The sequence below is a fragment of the Amblyomma maculatum genome, unplaced genomic scaffold (genome assembly GCF_055883805.1).
Source record: "Amblyomma maculatum isolate TAMU_Amacu unplaced genomic scaffold, ASM5588380v1 scaffold_15, whole genome shotgun sequence".
Taxonomy (NCBI): domain Eukaryota; kingdom Metazoa; phylum Arthropoda; class Arachnida; order Ixodida; family Ixodidae; genus Amblyomma; species Amblyomma maculatum.
This window is the reverse complement of record NW_028146740.1, coordinates 12,379,921-12,400,906: the sequence shown is the minus strand read 5'-3', so window position 1 is coordinate 12,400,906 and position 20,986 is coordinate 12,379,921. Positions and strand designations below refer to the sequence as shown.

General features: G+C 47.7%; 1 protein-coding gene across 1 annotated transcript; it reads left to right on the top strand.

Annotated features, from left to right (window-relative positions):
• Positions 1 to 17,026: 17,026 nt before the first annotated feature.
• LOC146172051 (uncharacterized) lies at positions 17,027 to 20,434 on the top strand. Its single transcript, XM_084586241.1, has one exon. The coding sequence runs from the start codon at positions 17,988 to 17,990 to the stop codon at positions 20,418 to 20,420; it is 2,433 nt and encodes an 810-aa protein (XP_084442367.1). The 5' UTR covers positions 17,027 to 17,987; the 3' UTR covers positions 20,421 to 20,434.
• The last annotated feature ends 552 nt before the right edge of the window (positions 20,435 to 20,986 follow it).

Below are 20,986 nucleotides of genomic sequence, written 5' to 3'. Positions count from 1 at the left end.
CAAAAGACGTCAAAGGTAACTCCTTTTTCAAGGTGCGTTTCAAGACATCCCAAAGAAAAACAGCATCGTGACAGTCTAGAAAGATACGTTCAGTTGTTTACAACTTTTTACATATAATACAATCGACCGATCACGGTACAAAAAGACCTTTGCTCTGCAACCACGGCTTCACTGCAAGTGTGCCAGTGTGCAATTGAAAAAAGAACGAACGCACTGAGGGCTTCACAGGCATTCTTTTAATTCTTTCTAGCACGTCGCGTTCTGGACCCAAAGATATGGACTGCGATAAACGGGCACTGGCAAAAGCCCTTTCTTCGTGACAACAGTCAGATACGCATCCGAAAATTTCGACCTGAGGACGTGGGCATCTGAACAAACTTTTTCCAAAAAAACACTTAACCTGGTACTCATGCCGGCAGACAAAGATAACACTACATAATAAGGCAATGATGTCGACAATCGTACTTGAACAACAGTTTGAAGAAAATCATTTTGTTGCCGCAAAAAAATAATGAAGAATCTGGTAACTATCTGTCTCAGAAATTAATGTAACAATCCTAGACCCCCATTCCGCACTCTGTGGAACAGATTGCAGTGCCACGCCGTGGGTCGTGAAACGCTGTTCATAATTCCGCTTGTCTAACCTGAGGATGATAGCGGGATTCCGCGAGTGAGAGATACTGCGATTGTTTGAAAGTATCAAAGGCTAAAATAGTTAAGTCACTCAATTAGGGTGATGTAAAGAATATGACTTCACCCACCTGCCGTCAGCTATGAGGACCAAGCGGGAACGAGTGAGCTCCAACGCCGCCCGCGGCGCTTCTTGCCTTCCGCGAGTGACAGATGCTACGCCTTTGCTTTCCTGTAAACTAATTATAGAACGCCGGTGAACTTAGACGCGTTCGACATGGAAGCCAAGAAGAGTTTAGCTGCTGGCGAACGGCGCAGAAGACTCGAGAAATTAACGTCTTCTAATTTCGAGATAGTCACTGCTTTTCGATCCAGGCCATCTTTCATTTTGTTCTAGTGCTTCTCAAGCAAATGACTGCTTCAATGTACACCACTTATTATTTTGTATGTGAGCCCTAAACTCCCGCAGGAATGCGCCGATTCGCGGGTTACGACTGCGACCCTGCAACGTGTTTGCTTGCATATATTTTATAATGATTGCATGTATGCTGCATAAAATTCAAGCTGAGGTAACAAATACCAAAACTATCCACTTGTTTTTGCACCTTTATTTGTTCACAAACTACAAGTGCGCTGCAAGAAGCGCCGTGGATGCTACGTCGCCTGCCTGCGCCGGGTACCCAAGCGTCGCCGACAGATGCCGGCTGCTCTCGCCAGACATCGACGCTTCCCGCTGAATGTGCAAGCTCTTTCTGACGTATGCAGTCGTCGATTTAAGGTCACTACTGTCAGAAATACACTGGATGGTCACATGCTAAACCTGGTGAATTCGCGATCCGTAATCGCCGAAACTCTAGACCGGAATCCCGCGTATTCGCGCTCCTACTCGTCGCGCAGCGGGCCGGCGCCGACTAACATTTCTGGCCAAGGTCACTGCTCATGAGAAAGGGCATCATATAAATTCTAGCGGCTTACTTTTTTTTTTTTCTGACACGCTTAAGCTACAGACAATCGCAGCTGTTCAGGCCTCTAACTAATCGGGTTCTTGCTCGGCCCCCTATCCGAACAAAACAGTTCGGGCGACCTGCCGTGGATCAGTTCCGTCGGCGTGGCGGGACCGAAAACCTTACACTACGGTAATGGGCGACCGTTGGTCGTGCAAGCGTCGTAGCTGGTGTAATGCATCAGATCAGTGCGTCGATGAGCCTAACGACCACCTAACCGCTTCCACCGCCTTATATGTGCGGAAGAAAAGAAGCCTTGTAACATTTTCATCAAGCGTTTATGCATGAGGCATGACCGCTGTGTCCACAAACGAAAAAGAGACGTGTTCTTTGATATTGCAGTTTGCACTGCACACAACGCTCCTCTCCTGACGACACACAAGCATTTCAAAATGGCGGTCGCTCTCGGTGGGAGGAGATCCCCATTCTGATTTCTATCCTGTTTCTTTGTATGCACCGCGCACTAGGCACTAAATCTTTGCAATTAGAATCGCAGACCTGTACATTATTCACAGAAGTATAAAACGGCAATAGATCAAACGTCATCGCCTCTTTAGAGGTTTGTATTAGTTGAATGGCAGCATGGCAGTTTTACTTTACATCAATGATATAATTGATGGTGTCCAACCTCAAATGCGATTTTTCGCTGATGATTGTGTACTTTACAACGAAATAAAAAGTGCGAGTGATGTGCACGTTCTCTAACACGACCGAGACAGAATCAGCGCATGGTGTGTGAAATGGTATATCAGACTAAATTCAAATAAAGCGGCCTGTATGACATTTACCAGAAGAAAATAGGTCAAGTGAGCAGTTATAACCTAAATTAAATAAAGTTTCTGAATATAAATAGTTAGGTGTTTACTATCAACCAAAGTGGCAGAGACAAGTTGATTGCGTTGCATCCAGAGCTTCTGCGCAGAAATGCCTTTTCCGCTACCTACTAAACCATTTTTGTACAATCTTAGGTCAATCCTTGAATATGCCTGCACAATTTGGGATCCTCTAGCAGTGCTAGATTGAAAGGGTTCACAATTTAGCTGCTCGGTTTGTGTCAGGGATTGAAACATATCTCTGCTCTGAGTTTGAAAGAAAGGCTGGAAGGAGAGCATTTAGAAATCCGTCGGCGTAAGTGGCGACTCAAGTCTTTTTCACGCCATTTATCATTGTTCTGTTGGCATTGAAAGAGATAAATATATACTGGCACCTCATATATTTCTGACCGCATAGACCACAGTTTTAAAGTACGGGAGGTTGCCTCAAAAACTGATGTATTTCTATTGCCTTTTTTTTTTCCATAACAATACGCGATTGGAACAAACTGCCTTCAGATACTGCTTGTATTATGTCCAATTATGTTTCTTTTTTTTCTGCCTTATAACAACCATTTCAGTTTTGTGGCGCAGTGGAATTTTTTGTCTCTTTTATTTTGTCTTTGTTTTGAAGCGATTTCGACTTGTTTGCGTGAATGGCACTGCTTATGTTTAGTTTGTTCTTATATGCACCCTCCCCACACAGTAATGCCGCTTGGCGCTGTGGGTAAATAAATAAGTACATTTAAGAAGGAATACGCGCGGCAACATGTCAGACAACACGAGAAGCTTTCGCGATTGCGAGAAGCAGCCAGCTCATAAAGAGCTCTTCATAGTTATGCCAGTCTTTACAACTTGTATATATCGAAGGATAATAAAATAGACTGACTTTGAAATGACGTAAGACACCTTTCACATTTTGTTCTTCAAAACACTCGCCAACGTTTAACATTAGTGGTCGTTTACTGGTACTCTCTGAAAATTAAAAATTATTTGGCAAGTTTTGCTTGCATGGCTTTTTCTGGGTCGTGCTCCTGACTGCTCCCCCCCCCCCCTCACACACACACACACACACACACACACACACACACACACACACACACACACACACACACACACACACACACACACACACACACACACACACACACACACTGTTACGACCAAGCATCCGCATTTGCGCGCTCTATTGTTCGCCTGTGGGCATGGAAAAGTTTTGTGAATATGTGGTGATGGTCCATTGGCTCTAAGTGAGCCTGTTTCCAGGAATCCTGTTTTGTAAGCATGTTTTGCTTTGTGGACAACCTGCAAATGCCAAATTGGCCCTGTCAAGAGAACGTCTGGAAAAACACAAAGAAACGTCCCCCTGCGGGAAATAGCAGGAAGTGCTTTCTTTTGTTCACCCTTCCAGTCGAGAAGTGCTATCCTCCAGTGATGAATGCCTCCTATCCAAAGGAGACGACAGAGTGACATGTCCGCTGACGTGCAGGACAAGAGAAGAGCATGACTCATACGGCCATTAAGTGATTTCCCGGGAATGCAGGAAAGATTTGCAATTGTCGAAAAGGGACCATGTTGGGAGCCCTATGCGGCGCCACGTGCACTCGGGTTTCTGAGAAGTAAAACCCCCAGAACCAGCCTGTGGTTTCTTTGCTGAAGAATAGAAATGTACCTCCTCTCCTCGCCGTTCCCAAGCTTTTCCCGCCAACAAGTGATCACGCCCAACGAATGAATGCCGGACCAGTCAGTGCTTCAGACCATCAGTGCAGTGATGTGATCGATTGGATGCCGATACCTGAGGGGCGTGCCCTGGATTTGGTTGGTCAGCATCTTCAGAGAGGGGCTGGACATAGGGGGTTTTTAAGGACGCTGCAGAGCACGAAATGTCGCTCTGGGCCCTGGGTAAACGGCTCATCCAGTCGCTTCTCGCTATGAACTCTTAACGCTTGTCATTTTGCTGATGTACCCTTCTTCTTCATGTAAATATTCTTGTAAATACGTTTTCTCAAAGTGCCAGTAAACCTGCTTGTACATATTTTACCAACTTCGAAGATTCAGTCCTTCTTCAACCCGGAGTCTCTGCACGCTACCAAGTGAAGGCCGGGTCGCCATAGCCCCAGCGTCACGACAACTGGTGGCAGCGGTGGGATCTGAATCTACAAGCCACAACATCTGGTGATTGGAGGTGGATCTGAAGCTACAAGCCACAACACCTTGTGATCGGAGGTGGCATCTCAAGCAACAAGCAGGAGCAACAATCGGCCAACAAGAGGGCAGCTCGGAACATCGATCGCATGTGTGGGTGAGTGCTTGGCTTTTCTTCTGATGTGGACCAGGTTCTAGAACAGGGTTAGATTTTAGAACTGGTAAAGAGAGTGTGGAAACGCCTTTAGGTTTGGTAGTTTGCACTGTTGTTTTGGAAGTAGCCGACACTCGGAGCGATCATGGACCTACAAAAGCTGCAGAAACCGGAACTGTTGCAATTGTGTGAGGAATTGGGAATTGATACAAGTGGTTTGGCACGAAAACCTTTGATTATAAAGGCAATCACAGATTTGGGAGCCGATGATGAGGAGCTCAGTGAAGCATGGAACCTCATCGGTCAAAAAAAGGAACAGCTCAGACAGCAGAAGGAGCGGGAAAAAGAGCAGAAAGAGCGGGAAAAAGAGGAAAAGAGGCGTGAGCGTGAACTTGAGAGGGAAAAAGAGGAAAGGGAGCGCGAACGTGAGTGGGAAAAAGAGGAAAAGAAGCGTGAAAGAGAAGCAAAAAAGCTGGACCAAGAAATTGAGCTCCGGAAATTAGAACTAGAGTTGAGCAAGAGGTCGGGCAATTGTCCCCAGCTAGCGGTACCTCTTCTCAACAAGGAGGCAGATTTCAAGATGTCAAAGTACATGCAGCCATATGTGATATCAGGGGATATCGGTCTGTATCTGGCTAACTTTGAGCGAACCTGCGAAAAACTGTCCTTCCAGCGAGACACTTGGTCTCAGAGATTATTGACGGTTCTGCCCTGCGAGGCAGCGGAGGTTGTCGCGCGGCTAAGCAAGGAGGACGCGGACAACTACGAGAAGGTCAAAGCTTGCCTTCTGAGAAAGTATAGGCTTAGCGCCGAGGCGTTCAGACAACGTTTTCGGAAAGCTACTAAGTCCAGGGACGAGAGTTACCCTGAATTCCTGTACAATTTAAGAGTTAATTTGGGCGAGTGGCTAAAGAGCACAGATTCCTACAGTGATAGGGACGCTGTAGTCGAGCAAATTCTTTTGGAGCAGTTTTATAACTGCCTCCCAGAAAAAGAAAGAAATTGGTTACAGGACCGAGGCGAAATTAAGTCGGCAACTGAAGCTGCCGAACTTATTGAGGAGTATGCTTCGCGCCGACAATTCAGCAACCCAGCAGTGGATAGGCCCCGCAATCCCAAGTTCAGTATGAAAAACCGTCAGGAAAGGCACTTTGCTAGAGTTGGAAACGAAGAAATGAAGGTTTCTTCAGGCAAATTCCCTAGAAAGGACGGCAGTGAGAAAAGTGGGGAAGTGACCAACGTGCAGAACACAAAGAATAAGCTTGAGGCTAGGAAGCCGCTCACATGCTTTAGGTGTAATGAGCAGGGTCACATTGCCGTCAACTGCCGGAAAGAAAAGATTGCTTTCTCGTATGTCAGGGACTGCGATGAAAATATGCAGCTTTTAGAACCCTACCTGCATGACCTAGTAGTCAACGGGAAGCCTTGCAAGGTACTGCGCGATTCGGCCGCAACGATGGATGTTGTCCATCCGGCGTATGTATCGCCTTCCGACTATACAGGACAGTGTGCATGGATCCGACAGGTAGTTGAGGAACAGAGTGTGTGCTTGCCGATCGCGAACGTGGTCATCGAGGGCCCTTTCGGCGAATTAACAACCGAGGCTGCCGTTTCAGGAAAGCTTCCTAAGTGCTATCCGTATTTGTTCTCCAACAAATCGGACATGCTGCTGCGAAAGAGGGGCATCCTTTTCGGAGACAGAGTTGTGCAAGCCTTAACACGTTCAAAGGCGCGAGAACTAGCTACACTGCTCATTCCAGAAAAATCCACAGCGGAGGAAACGGCAGTTAAAACAGTGGTAAATGCGGAAGATAGCAGGTCAGAAAACTTTGAGAGCGAGGCATCTCAGATAAGTCAACTTGAAAGTGAGCTTGATGAGACGCGGAATGAGGACGTTCTTGAGAGTAACCTCTTGCCGCCAGTGTCTAGTAATCTCACGAGACTTTTAAGTGGAACCCGAGAGGACTTAGCTATAGAGCAAGCCAATGATCCCAATATACAGGAGATAAGGGAGCGCCACCGCGCCACTAAGACAGCAAACAATATTACTTTCGAGATGAGAAAGGGAGTGCTGTATCGCTTATTCAAGGATAAGCGCGGAGTAGAGCGGGACCAATTAGTCGTTCCCCAAAAGTACCGCGGAGACTTACTGCGACTTTCCCATGGCAGCTCGTGGTCATGTCACCTTGGAATAAAGAAAACAAAGCAGAGGCTGTTGCAAGAATACTATTGGCCTGGATGTTTTAAGGACACGGAAAATTTTGTACGGTCATGCGACACGTGCCAGCGGGTTGGAAAGGCGCAAGATAAGTGGAAAGCTCCGATGGTGTTAGTACCAATCATTACCGAGCCGTTTCACCGGTTAGTAATAGATATAGTTGGGCCACTTCCTGTGACCGAGTCAGGGTACCGTTATATCCTCACTATGTTATGCCCAGCCACAAAGTTTCCAGAGGCTGTTCCGCTGCGCGAGGTGACGTCCGAGAGTGTAGTGGATTCGCTGCTGTCAGTGTTTGCACGAGTTGGATTCCCTTCCGAGGTACAAAGTGATCAGGGTAGCGTTTTCACGAGTGTCCTCACCACCTCATTTCTCGAGCGATGCGGCATTAAGGTAGTGCATAGCTCGATCCATCATCCGCAGAGCAACAGCGTAGAAAGATGGCACTCTGTTCTCAAACGAGTCCTGAGGGGACTGTGCTATGAAAACAAGCGCGAATGGGATACCTGCCTGCCTGCAGCGCTTTTCGCTTTGCGGTCAGTGCCGCACGAATCCACTGGATTTAGCCCAGCCGAGTTGGTGTACGGAAGGTCACTGCGCTCACCTTTGCGAATGGTGCGCGAAGCCTGGGAGGGGCGCGGAGAAGACCCAACAGTAGTAGAATTCATTCTGAACCTCTTGAATCGCTTACATAACACTAAGGAACTCGTTGAGGCCAGCATGAAGTCAGCCCAGGCTCGTTCCAAGGTGTACTATGATAAGTCAGCCCGTCAAAGGACGTTTTGTATCGGGGACCAGGTGATGTTGCTGAGAAGTTCAAGGCAGAATAAGCTCGAAGTACAGTGGGAAGGACCGGCTGAAGTCGTTGCAAAGCTTTCTAACACTAACTACGCAGTGAAAATTCCCGGTAGGCGTAAAGAAGTGCGCATTTATCATTGCAATCTTATGAAGCCTTATGTGCAGAGGGAAGCCGTGGTAAATCTAACGTTAAACCTTCCCGAGGAGATGGGGGACAACTTGATTTGCCTCAGCGGAAAAGGAAGCAACGCTCAGGAGCTTCTCAAAAAGACGGAGCAGAGAGGAGAACTAAAGAAATCCCAGCTGTCCGATCTGGGCGAGATAATAACAGAGTTTGAGGCCTGCTTCGTGGACAGGCCAGGCAGAACTGATTTGACTGAGCACGATATTGAGCTGACTTCAGACGTGCCAGTGCGATCAAGGTGCTACCGATTTTCTCCAAGGCAAAGAGAAATTCTGGATAGGGAAGTAACTCGCATGCTGGAATTGGGAGTAATAAAACCCTCGGAAAGCGATTATGCTTCGCCTATGATCTTAGTAGAAGCTCCAGGTAAAGACCCTAGGCCTGTGGTAGACTACCGAAAGCTAAATTCTCTCACCAGGGATCAAGTGTATCCTATTCCGAATATTGAGGAGAGAGTAGAACAGGTCAGTAGAGCGGCATATGTGACTACGCTGGACCTTACTCGAGGATACTGGCAAGTACCGCTCACTGAACGCGCCAGCAGATACGCGGCTTTCGTCACTCCGACGGGCAGCTACCAGCCAACAATGATGAGTTTCGGGCTCAAAAATGCTCCATTTTGTTTTTCCCGACTCATGGATAGGGTTTTAAAGGGGTGTGAAACATTCGCGGTGCCTTATTTAGACGACATTGCGGTTTTTTCCGACTCATGGGCGGACCATATGGTACATCTAAGAGCTGTACTGAGCCTTTTGCGTCAAGCTGGACTAACCGTAAAGGCCGAGAAATGTTGCCTGGCAAGGGCGACCGTGGACTACTTGGGTCACAATGTAGGTCAAGGTTTCAGGAAACCCAGCGAGATTAAGATTTCTGCGGTAGCAGACTACCCGCGGCCGAGCACGAAGACGGAAATTCGAGCATTCCTGGGTCTGACTGGGTACTACAATCACTACATCCCTAACTATTCAGCTTTGGCTAGCCCTCTGACCGACGCTCTCCGCAAGACAGAACCGACAAATGTAGTCTGGGACGAACAAAAGGAAGCCTCCTTCGTAAACCTGAAGGCTGTGCTGATTAGCCGTCCGGTATTGCGAGCTCCAGACTATGGCCGAGAATTCACGGTCCAGTGTGATGCCAGTGATCGAGGGTTAGGTGCTGTTCTCTGCCAGAGAGATGACGACGGTAATGAGCACCCCGTGCTCTACTTGAGCAGAAAACTGAGTTCTAGAGAGAGGGCTTATTGCGCGTCAGAGAAGGAATGCGCTTGCATTGTATGGGCCATTCAAAAATTGCAGTGCTATCTTGGAGGGGCCAAATTCACCGTAGAGACGGACCATTGTCCCCTGGCTTGGCTGCAAACTGCGACATCGAAGAACAGTCGCCTTCTTAGGTGGAGCTTGATTTTACAGCAGTACAATTTTGAAATAAGATACAAAAAGGGGAAGTTAAATGGGAATGCGGACGCGCTTAGCCGCTCTTTCTAAGCGGTCCGAGATGTTCCTCACCATGTATCCAAATTGATAATCAGGTTTTTTTTTTTTTTTCGTGCGCTTGAATATAGATGACTATGTAAAGCAGCACGTTTGGTTTTCGAGGCATACGTGGGTCCTGAACGTCTTGAGAGTGGGCTTTTCTCGAACAACAATGGCAGTTTTCTTTTGACCTGGTCTCTTCAGACGGGAGCCGAGTGCTTGCTTCGACATGTGGTTGAGTTTCAGATAGCTCAAGCAATTTGGCCTACAACAATCAAGACAACGCGACATGCAACAGCGAGCTTCAAGCGTTCACGTGCAGGCCATTAAGTCGTCTCTTCATGCAGCAGCTGCGGCTGCTGCCCTCCGAGTCTCTTCTGGCGGGGGAGGAGGCTGTTACGACCAAGCATCCGCATTTGCGCGCTCTATTGTTCGCCTGTGGGCATGGAAAAGTTTTGTGAATATGTGGTGATGGTCCATTGGCTCTAAGTGAGCCTGTTTCCAGGAATCCTGTTTTGTAAGCATGTTTTGCTTTGTGGACAACCTGCAAATGCCAAATTGGCCCTGTCAAGAGAACGTCTGGAAAAACACAAAGAAACGTCCCCCTGCGGGAAATAGCAGGAAGTGCTTTCTTTTGTTCACCCTTCCAGTCGAGAAGTGCTATCCTCCAGTGATGAATGCCTCCTATCCAAAGGAGACGACAGAGTGACATGTCCGCTGACGTGCAGGACAAGAGAAGAGCATGACTCATACGGCCATTAAGTGATTTCCCGGGAATGCAGGAAAGATTTGCAATTGTCGAAAAGGGACCATGTTGGGAGCCCTATGCGGCGCCACGTGCACTCGGGTTTCTGAGAAGTAAAACCCCCAGAACCAGCCTGTGGTTTCTTTGCTGAAGAATAGAAATGTACCTCCTCTCCTCGCCGTTCCCAAGCTTTTCCCGCCAACAAGTGATCACGCCCAACGAATGAATGCCGGACCAGTCAGTGCTTCAGACCATCAGTGCAGTGATGTGATCGATTGGATGCCGATACCTGAGGGGCGTGCCCTGGATTTGGTTGGTCAGCATCTTCAGAGAGGGGCTGGACATAGGGGGTTTTTAAGGACGCTGCAGAGCACGAAATGTCGCTCTGGGCCCTGGGTAAACGGCTCATCCAGTCGCTTCTCGCTATGAACTCTTAACGCTTGTCATTTTGCTGATGTACCCTTCTTCTTCATGTAAATATTCTTGTAAATACGTTTTCTCAAAGTGCCAGTAAACCTGCTTGTACATATTTTACCAACTTCGAAGATTCAGTCCTTCTTCAACCCGGAGTCTCTGCACGCTACCAAGTGAAGGCCGGGTCGCCATAGCCCCAGCGTCACGACAACACACACACACACACACACACACACACACACACACACACACACACACACACACACACACACACACACACACACACACACACACACACACACACACACACACACACACACACACACACACACACACACACACACACACACACACACACACACACACACACGCGCACGCACGCACATACACACGTTTCGTGGTGTTTTGAAAATACTCAGAACATGCACCCCGTACACGACGAGGGGAGGAGGAAAAGCAGAGCTAAGCACCCCGCTAACAAATTGGACAAACTCCCGCCGGGATCGGTCGCCTACACCGATGCAGCGATCGGGAAAGAAGGCGACGTAACCTCGGTCGCCCTATTGGACACTGGGATCGTCATAGGAATAGAAAGAAATCGAGATCTACCGCCGGTAGAGGCGGAGGAGATTGCAATAGCCATTGCCATTGCACGACCAGGCGTGAAACACGTCATCAGCGATAGCAAAGCGGCGGTTAGAAATTTTAGCAAGGGTAGAGTCAGCAATCGTGCTGCAAAACTTCTGAACGAGTCGTCTCTCGCCGAAAGCGTGACCATAATCTGGACCCCAGCACACGCCGGTCTCGCCAGTAACGAGGCTGCCCACATGCTCGCCCGCTCCTCGCTACCTCGGGGTGCTGCGGACGCCTCCACAACATTTAAAACCAAAGAATGTATAGGTACCTTTAGGGATGTAACCGACAACTTGAAGAAAGACCGGAGGATATATCCGCCACCGGTTAGATCCCTGAGTAAAAAGGAATCGTACGACTGGAGAAGACTCCAAGCTCGAAATTTCTTTTCGCCCCTGTGGAGGAGTTGGACGGGTGCCAGAGGGCGGAAGAGGGACGGTGCAGAAACCGAAATTTGTAAATTTTGCGGCCACGTGGCAACATTAGATCATATAATATGGAGATGCGTTCGTGCCCCAGGGCGCAACGCGATTAAAACTAGCGATGAATGGGAGACCACGCTAAGAAGCTCCGACGAAAAAACACAGCGATTCGCCGTCCGCCTGGCGGCCGAGGCTGAAGACCTCTTCTCTTAGACGAGGCCGGGTGTCCTCTGGCCGCGGTGTGACAGACTGCCTCCCCGGACGCCTGCGTGCGGACACGTAGGTGGCTGCTGCACCATATTCGGCGGAAATAAATGTTCTTCCTCCTCCTCCTCCTCCTCAGCTTTTGTTAATGAGATTTCATACTCTAACAATCTGTTCTACGATGTTCATGGTTACTCTGCACAGAAAGGCAACATCAAAGGCGCACTGTTAAATCAGAAAAGTGCATTGAAATCTTTTGGTTTCGTGTATTCTTATGGGCTCTAAGCCTAATTTTCACCCCCAGTCGGCACAGCGCCGCGACAGCAGCGCCACCGCTTCTTATTTATGTAACAGATTTGGTGTTGGTCTATACCCGCTAATGGGCTCGAGTGAAGCCTGCGGCTGCCAGCTTGAGGGGGCAAGAAGCGGTCTGCCAAGTGCTGGAGAGTGCTGTTCGCCGGCGTTGCCAGTGTGTTTCATGTGTTTGAAGGATATTTAAGTTCTAATGCGGGCTATTATGAGCCATACTGGACGTCTCCGAATCGATTTAAACCCCCTTGATTTTTAAAGATCTCGACGATATCCGGATACTAGGCCGTGTTTAGTGCGAAAGTTAAAGCTCTATTCAATGTTAAACCATTTTTTTATGTCGAGTATAAATTGTAAGTCTTAATTAAACGTAGTGAATCCATTAACTGTTTATAAACTTTGGACTTTATGCGACATCATCGAGTAATATATGATTAGATAGCTGATGCCGCCTATAATTGCACTGGGCTAATTATAGCTCGTAATTAATTACTATTAATTGGTTCACAGAAAGGAAAAGGGGAGTATATGTCACACTTCTTTCTGTGGACACCTGAACCACACCGTAAGGAAAGAGAGGGAGGTGGGAGTGAAAGAAAAAAGAGAGAAAGAGGAACCGTAGTGGACGGCTTCGGGGTAATTTAGACCACCTGAGGATCTTTAACGTGCGCTGTCATCGCACAGCATACGGACGCCTCTTCGATTGGCCTCTGTCGAAACACCGGCGCCGGTGGTCGGGATCGAACCCGGGAACTCCGGCACAGTAGTCAGGCATCTTAACTACTTCACCACCGCGGTGGGGCTAGTTCATCATCATCATAAGCCTGACTAGGCCCACTGCAGGTTGAAGGCCTCTCCCATATTCCTCCACTTAACCCGGTTCTGTGCTAGCTGCATCCACTTGACCCCTGCGAACTTCTTGACCTCATCCACCCACCTAATTTTCTGCCGCCCTCTCCTACGCTTTCCTTCCCTTGGAATCCAGTTTGCTACCCTCAGCGACCATCGGTTATTCTCTCTTCGCACTACATGTCCTGCCCATGCCCATTTCTTCTTCTTTATTTCTGCTAGAATGTCGGTAACTTGAGTTATTTCTCTGACCCACTCTGCACGCTTCCTACCTCTTAATGTTACCCCTACCATTTTTCGTTCCATAGCCCTCTGAGTTGTCCTCAACTTAAGTAGAACCCTCTTGGTTAGCCTCCACGTTTCAGCCCCATAGGTGAGTACAGGTAAGATGCAACTGTTGTATACTTTCCTCTTGAGCGATACCGGTAAGCTGCTAGTCATAATCTGCGAGTGCTTGCCAAATGCGCTCCATCTCAATTTTATTCTCTTTGTTATTTCCTAGGGTTCTAGGGCTAATTATTTACTGCTGATAAGCAAATTGTGTATAAAAATAAAATTCATTCCACAGTTATAAGTCGTATATCGTTGGATATCTTATGCCGAGTATAATTGCTCTGGACTAACTGAAAGTCGTAAATAATTACCGATAATTAGTTACATAACCAAACATAGCTAATACTTGTCTAATTCCGTTCAGCCGAGTTAGATGGCCAGTTTATGCGTCGCCGGTTTTGCAGCTCCCACAGTCGGGATCGGGCCCATGACCTGTGGATTAGCAGGTGAATGCCTTCGCCACGGCCCACTGCAGCTGGAGTTAAAGCTTCCGCTAAAGCTTAAAATATACATATATAGGTCCGGCCTAAAGTAGAAAACAATATGCAAAGCAATTCGTGTTTGTTCATATTCATTAATATAGAAACGAACAACGATATAAAAACGAACCATCATGTAAGTTGTCAAACTAAATGTCATTCAAAGCATGAGAAATAACAGCACGTGATACAAACCGATGCAACACTTCAATTCAATATTTTGAAGAAAAAAAAAAAGGAAGAGAAAAATGTAGCTTCTGATGCTTCACAAAAAGAAACGCATACAAAAAGAAACGCAAATGTAAATAAACCTGAACATCAGACTGATACAGGCCACTTTAAAAAGCTTGAAAACAGCTAGTGCTATCAAGTTCTGTAACCAAGCATTTGTGACCAGCTAACAAAGAAACAAACAGCAAAGGATCTAAAAGGAAGCTTAATTCTGTTGGTTAACCCTGTTAGAGAACATGGCCAAAAACATGAGTATGAAGGCCAAACCATTTATATTTTAGCGAAGATAGAATTTCCTGGCTGGAAAAATAGTTATGATTGAAATTGCAAGTTGATTCAAAACTCGCAAAACGCAAAGTGAATACACTATCAAAATTTAAGAAGTACAACTCTGCTAAGTGTAAACAAGGCATGATCTCTTTGGAATACATTGTTCCCCAATACTCCCATTGCTTAGATGAAGCCGCAGACCTCAATGCGACAGCATCGTTATATGTATTCCTTTTTTTTTTGTTTCAAACTATAAACACTGATACCGATCACGGTTAATGTCATGATGCTGATGCTGCACAGTGAAACGTTAATGATTCCTAAATAAGGTAAGCCTTGAAAGGATGGACCTCAGTATGTCATTTGTACTAAACGTATTCCACTCTTTTAATTTTACGTAGAGCTATTACTCCTTTGCAGAGCTTGTAGACATGCTTGCCTAAGGATCGTAGTCTTTAAGAAGCTGGTTCAATAGAGAGAACATTTTTTTCTAGCGACAGGCTTAGCACTTATAGCACTAGGTGCTTTGTTTTGAAATGATTTGTCTGAATGATTTCAAATTCAACTTGCAACTGATGCAGCCCCTTCTCTGTTCACTTAATTGCCAATTAAATTATTTTTTCGTTTAACATAGCTGGTGCTTACGGGCTATGAATGGGAAAACAATTCTTCTATAATCTATCTTAATCTAGTACAACCCATATTAGTCACATTTATTCCAGCCTAATCCACATTAATTCTCCGTGATCACCCTTAATCCAACGTAACCACCCTTAATCAAAAGTGATCCGCCATTATCTAAACTAATTCAAAGTTCTCATTCTTAACTCCCCGTAAACTGCTATATTTCAACTAAAACCACCCTAATGAACTTAATACGCCCTAATTTAACATTATCACCCTTAATAAAGCGTAATATTCCCTAATCATCTCTTACTCACTCACTCACCATTAATATAACTTAATGAACCTTAATGCAACTTCCTACCCCTTATCCTCCTTAATTGACCCACAATCCAACTTTATCCGATTTAACACAGCATTCATGTGCACGATGTACAACGGCGCTGCCTTACAAGCCACACACAAGGCCTCCATAATTATTCCGACACGTCTTTCGTAATTTTGGACGACGGCCTTTCGAGAAGCGATTTATATGCGCTTCCCGTAATAGTAGCGCTCAGATTCATCAGCCACCTACACGTTAATAGACAGAAGAAAGGAACTGCGCTGAACCTATATGCTGATTACGTGCGCCTGTAGCCGCTCCTGGAATAACAGAGCCGGCACAGAGCGTATTCGCAACCGCACCGTTTGTCCAGTCGAGTTAAAGAATTATGCACTAAAATAAACCAAAGATAAGCGGCCTCCGCCTTCTGCTTTCCAGCCCTCGTGGCGAACAGCCCGTTCCCAAAATGTTCACGCCTCAGGATCGTTTGGAAACCTAGCAGAAAATAAACAGCCGCTATATGCCCACACGTATACGCGACGCAATGCAAGGAACACTGTCAGTTCGAAATGAGCTATGTCGAGCACTATTTTGACTCCTGATATCGTTTTTACATCGTTCCTACAGCCGCAAGTCATGCATGAACCAACAGTGTTTGTGTTGATCGTGGTGTATGCAGCGTACTTGAAAACCGCCTCCACTTCTCCGTGCACTAAGCGGGCGCGCTCTGCGGCAACTGCCTCGTTTTTTTTTGCCCCTCGCAAGATAGCGTCGCGGAGGCTTCTCAAGACTTCTCTCTGTTGTGTACAGGATGGTCATGCAGGTGGTGAAAATAAAGCTGCAAGCATGGGTACGAAGTAACAAGATACTCGGAGAACTTCAAAACGGCTTTAGAAATGGTAGGCGCTTAGATGATAACCCGTTCGTGCTTACCCAATGCATCGAAATATCTAGAGTGGAAAATAGGCCTTTGTATTTGGCCTTCCTGGACATAAACGGGGCGTACGACAACGTAAACAGGGAACTCCCGTGGAACATATTAAAAGAAGAAGGTATCAGTTATGAGATATTAGAGTTCCTACAGGAAATATACCGAGATAACAAAGTAGAAATTACATGGGAAGGGATAAGAAGTACGGAAGATGTCAAAGTATGAAAAGGATTAAGACAAGGCTGTCCTCTATCACCGCTGTTGTCCATGCTTTATATGATAAATCTGGAACGGAGGATACAAGAGAGTAACCTAGGTTTTAACCTGTCAAATAGATTAGGTGGAAAGGCGGTAGAGCAGCACCTCCCCGGTTTCATGTATGCAGACGATATTGTGCTGCTAGCTGAGAGTCTGGAAAAATTGCAAACTCTAGTTAAGTATTGCGGAGACGAAGGGGACGCTCTAGGCTTCAGTTTTAGCGCAGTTAAGTCGGGTCTAATGATTTTCAACGGCTCAACTGATCAGGGTCTTAAAATACACGGCCATGAAATATCTAGAGTAGCAGAATATAAATACCTGGGGGTATGGATAAACGAAGGTTTGGCAGACATTGGAAGGCATGAGCAATCACTTAAGGCCAAAGGGCGAATGAATGCCGCGATAATGAAGCATACGGCATTGTGGGGATAGAAAAGGTATGAGGCTTTGAGGGGTATTTGGAAAGGAATTATGGTGCCCGGACTTACTTTCGGAAATGCGGTTTTGTGCCTAAAATCAGAGGTACAGTCGACAATAGAAACAAATCAGAGATCCGTTGGACGATTAGCACTAGGTGCTGTTGTGTCTGGCCAAAGCCGCCCAGAAATTCAGCCGGACGCCAAACTTCTTCGGCGAACGCCTCCTTCACAAACTCTGGATACTTCTCTGCAAAGCACCAGTGCACTGGAGGCGAGCCGTACCAAAGGGACAGAAGCGACGTGTTTCAACATGCGCTGAACGTCCAGACAGCACGGCGCGCCGTGGCCCTGACGGTGAACCCCTTCTCGCCCCGCGGCATATTTGAAGCGAGAGCGCAGCAAGCTCTCCCATTGGCCCTGCGAAAGTGCTGCCGTCGGATTGGACCATTTTGAGCGTCAACGGTTCTCGGCAACGGAGTCTCAAGTGCTTCCGTTCGAGACTCCGAGTGTGAGTTCGTCACGAGCGTCCATCGGGAGCAGTTCGCCCCCTGACAGTGCGGACGCGGCGGAATCTCCCCGACCGTCGCTGCGCGAGAACAGTCGCGTACGGCTATGGTAGCTTTCGGCCCCAGAGCCGATCTTGTTGTGTAAATACCTGTAAATAGTGTATAAAGCCTTTTCTTCATCTCACCAACGCCGACTCGGATTCATCGCTACCGCCCAGGGAGCTGACAGCCCTCGTTCACGAAACGGGTGACGAGCGCTGCGTTACCAACTCTTTGGCACTACCCTGTTGACGGTGGGCTACTGTGTGATAACCCCACCGGCACAACATTGGATGGCAGCTGCGGGATTGACCGGCGTCAGGCACCTCGGCGCGGTGAGTACCTGAAGTTTCCCTCAAACGCCAGACTTCTCTAACACACAGGGTAGCTTAGAGAAAGGCTGAGCGTAGCATTGTGTTAACCTTGCGTGTTTCAAGCCTACAGGAAGTGTTTTGAAAACCAGGGGATGCTGAGAAGGGAATCAGTGTGAGAAAGGCTTGCGCATCTCTTGCTAGGAGCGAGATAGCGAACGTATAGTACACTATTCTAAAAAGGCAAACAACAAGAGGCCGGTAAAGGATGGAGAGTTACAAGGTCAAAGAACTTCTCCAAATTTGTGAGGAGTTGGGCATCGATGTGTGCTCAACGAAAAGAAAAAAAGCGATCCTTGAGATCTTGCAGACTAATGACGTGACGGTTGAGGAAGCCGCAGAGGCCTGGGCTGATGTCAGTGAACGTCGCGAGAAAGCGGAGGAGAAGGAACGTCGCGAGAAAGCGGAGGAGAAGGAGCGTCGCGAGAAAGAGGAGGAGAAGGAACGTCGCGAGAAAGCGGAGGAGAAGGAACGTCGCGATAAAGAGGAGGAGAAGGAACGTCGCGATAAAGAGGAGGAGAGGGAACGTCGCAAGGAAGAAATGCAGGAGCGTGAGGCGGATAGACAGCTGGAGCGTAAAAGGATAGAGTTGGAGCTTCACAAAGGCTCGCCAGCACCTAGCTTAGCTTCTGCGACAGTCCTTTCTAACAGTCCCAAAATCCGTGATCAACTACCGCCTTTTGCTATTGGCGAGGATATGGCTAAATTCCTCGTGAAATTTGAGCATGTGTGCGAACGGAATGACATCGAGCCATCCCTCTGGGCACAGAATTTGTTGGCTTTGCTTCCCGGGGAGGCATCTGACGTAATCACGTGCCTGTCGAAAGAGGCTTTCGAAAGCTACAGTGATGTCAAGGAGGCACTACTGCGGAAGTACAAATTGTCGCCTGAAGCCTTCCGGCAGAGGTTCCGATATGCTCATAAGGGTAAGGAGTCGCATGTTGACTTCGCGTTCCGTCTGAAGGCCGACCTAGTTGAGTGGCTCAAGGGCGAAGAGGTTTACAACGATCGCGATAAGCTCGTGGAATGCATCGCATTAGAGCAATTCTACCGTTGTATCGATGATGATGTCAGGCTCTGGTTGCTAGATAAGCTAACGGAGGTTAAGCTAAACAAGGCAGCAGAGTTAGCGGAAGAATATTACGCCCGCCGAAGCTTGCACAACAAGGCAGTGCGCGTAGAGAAAACTGACAGGAATGATGGCTTTCCGAGGAGGCCCGACGAACGGAAGCCATTCACGCGTCGTGAGTTTCGTAAAGACTCGTCTCTTACAAAAGAAACTGTAAGGGAGGGGCAGAATGAGTCTCAGAGGGCTAATGATGTTCCCAAACAGGGCAACGATGCGACACGTTCATTTGAAAAACGCAAACCGTTGAAATGTTATAACTGCAAAAGGGAAGGGCACCTTGCAGCGTACTGCAAACAGAGAGTTGTGTTGGCGACCATTCGGGAAACAGACAAAAACCTGCGTCTGTTGGAGCCATATATGCAGGAGATTAAGGTAAACGGAAAAAAATGCAGAGCACTTCGAGACTCGGCAGCAACTATGGACGTTGTCCACCAGTCTTTGATATCCCCGAGTGAGTTTACGGGAGAATGCGCTTGGATACAGCAAGTGGCCGAGCAGCAGAGCGTCTGTCTACCAATTGCGATGGTCACCATTGAAGGAGAATTTGGTAAACTAAACACAGAAGCCGCTGTGTCTGCCGCCCTCCCGGAGCAATTTCCCTACCTCTTCTCAAACAGCTCGGAGCAGCTTCTTAAGGAACAGGGCAAATCTTTCTTTGCCGACGTGGCGTACATGGCCCTCACGCGATCCAAAGCGCGCAATCTGTCGAGGCAACTTGATCTTGCATCGGTGAGCGAACCGCGCTGCGGCGCACCAGACGAGCAGGGTAACTTGAGTGGTGAGACGGCACGGCAGGGAACGCGGAGCGCGGGAGAAGGTGTGAGCGAGCCGTGTTTGGACGTGGCTGAGAATGATGCCTGCGCTGTAGACGCGGCGCCGCCAGGCGACGCGAGCTCAACTCTCGCTCCGATTTCCACCGGCTGGCAAGCGCTGGCTGCAGTCGAGAAGGAAACTCTCATTCACGAGCAGCAGGAAGACTGCTCGATCGCCGATTTAATGAAGAGCGTCAAACTGGGTGTGAGGAAAAAGGGAGTTGAATTTTATGAGAGATCAGGCTTATTGTACCGCAGCTACACAGATAAGCAGGGTCTCAAATATGAGCAGCTTTTGATTCCTCGGAAGTATCGCGGGCAGTTACTGGAACTCGCGCACGAAAATGCGTGGGCAGGACATCTTGGCTTGAAAAAGACCAAAGCTAGAATTGGTCAGGAGTTTTATTGGCCGTATTGTTGGAAAGATGTTGAACAATTCGTGCGCTCTTGTGACACCTGCCAGAGAGTGGGCAAATCCACTGACAAATGGAAGGCGCCAATGAAGTTGGTGCCAGTCATAACAGAACCCTTTCGGCGACTGGTGATCGATATTGTAGGTCCTCTGCCGGGATCAACGAACGGTTGCCGGTATGTTCTGACTGCCCTGTGTGTCGCGACCAGGTTCCCAGAGGCGGTACCACTTAAGGAGCTAAATTCTCCCCAGGTCGTGGACGCTCTGCTCTCAATTTTCGCACGGTAGGGTTCCCTTCTGAGATTCAGTGTGACAACGGCAGCGTATTCACCAGCTGCCTAACTTCCACCTTTTTGGATAAATGCGGAATCAAAGTGGTGCACAGTTCGATCCATCACCCGCAATCTAACCCAGTGGAACGAATGCACTCGGTACTCAAGCGAATATTGAGAGCCCTGTGTTTTGAGCGCAAGTGTGATTGGGAGGCCTGCATTCCCGCCGCTATGTTCGCCTTGAGATCTGCTCCCCACGAGACCACAGGTTTTAGCCCAGCAGAGCTTGTGTATGGCCGAAGCTTGAGAACTCCGCTGCGCATGCTGCGAGAGTCTTGGGAAGGCGGCGATGAAGACTCAAATGTAGTCTCATACGTCCTCAACCTACTTCAGAGGCTGGGGAAAACAAAGGATATTGTAGAAAGCCATATGAAGGCGGCGAAAATCTTGTCGAAGGAGTACCACGACAAGTCAGCAAAAAAACGCACCTTTGAGGTAGGCAGCCAAGTGATGCTTCTTCGGCCATCAAAGAAAAACAAGCTCGAAGTTCAATGGGAAGGGCCCGCAAAGATTGTATCGAAG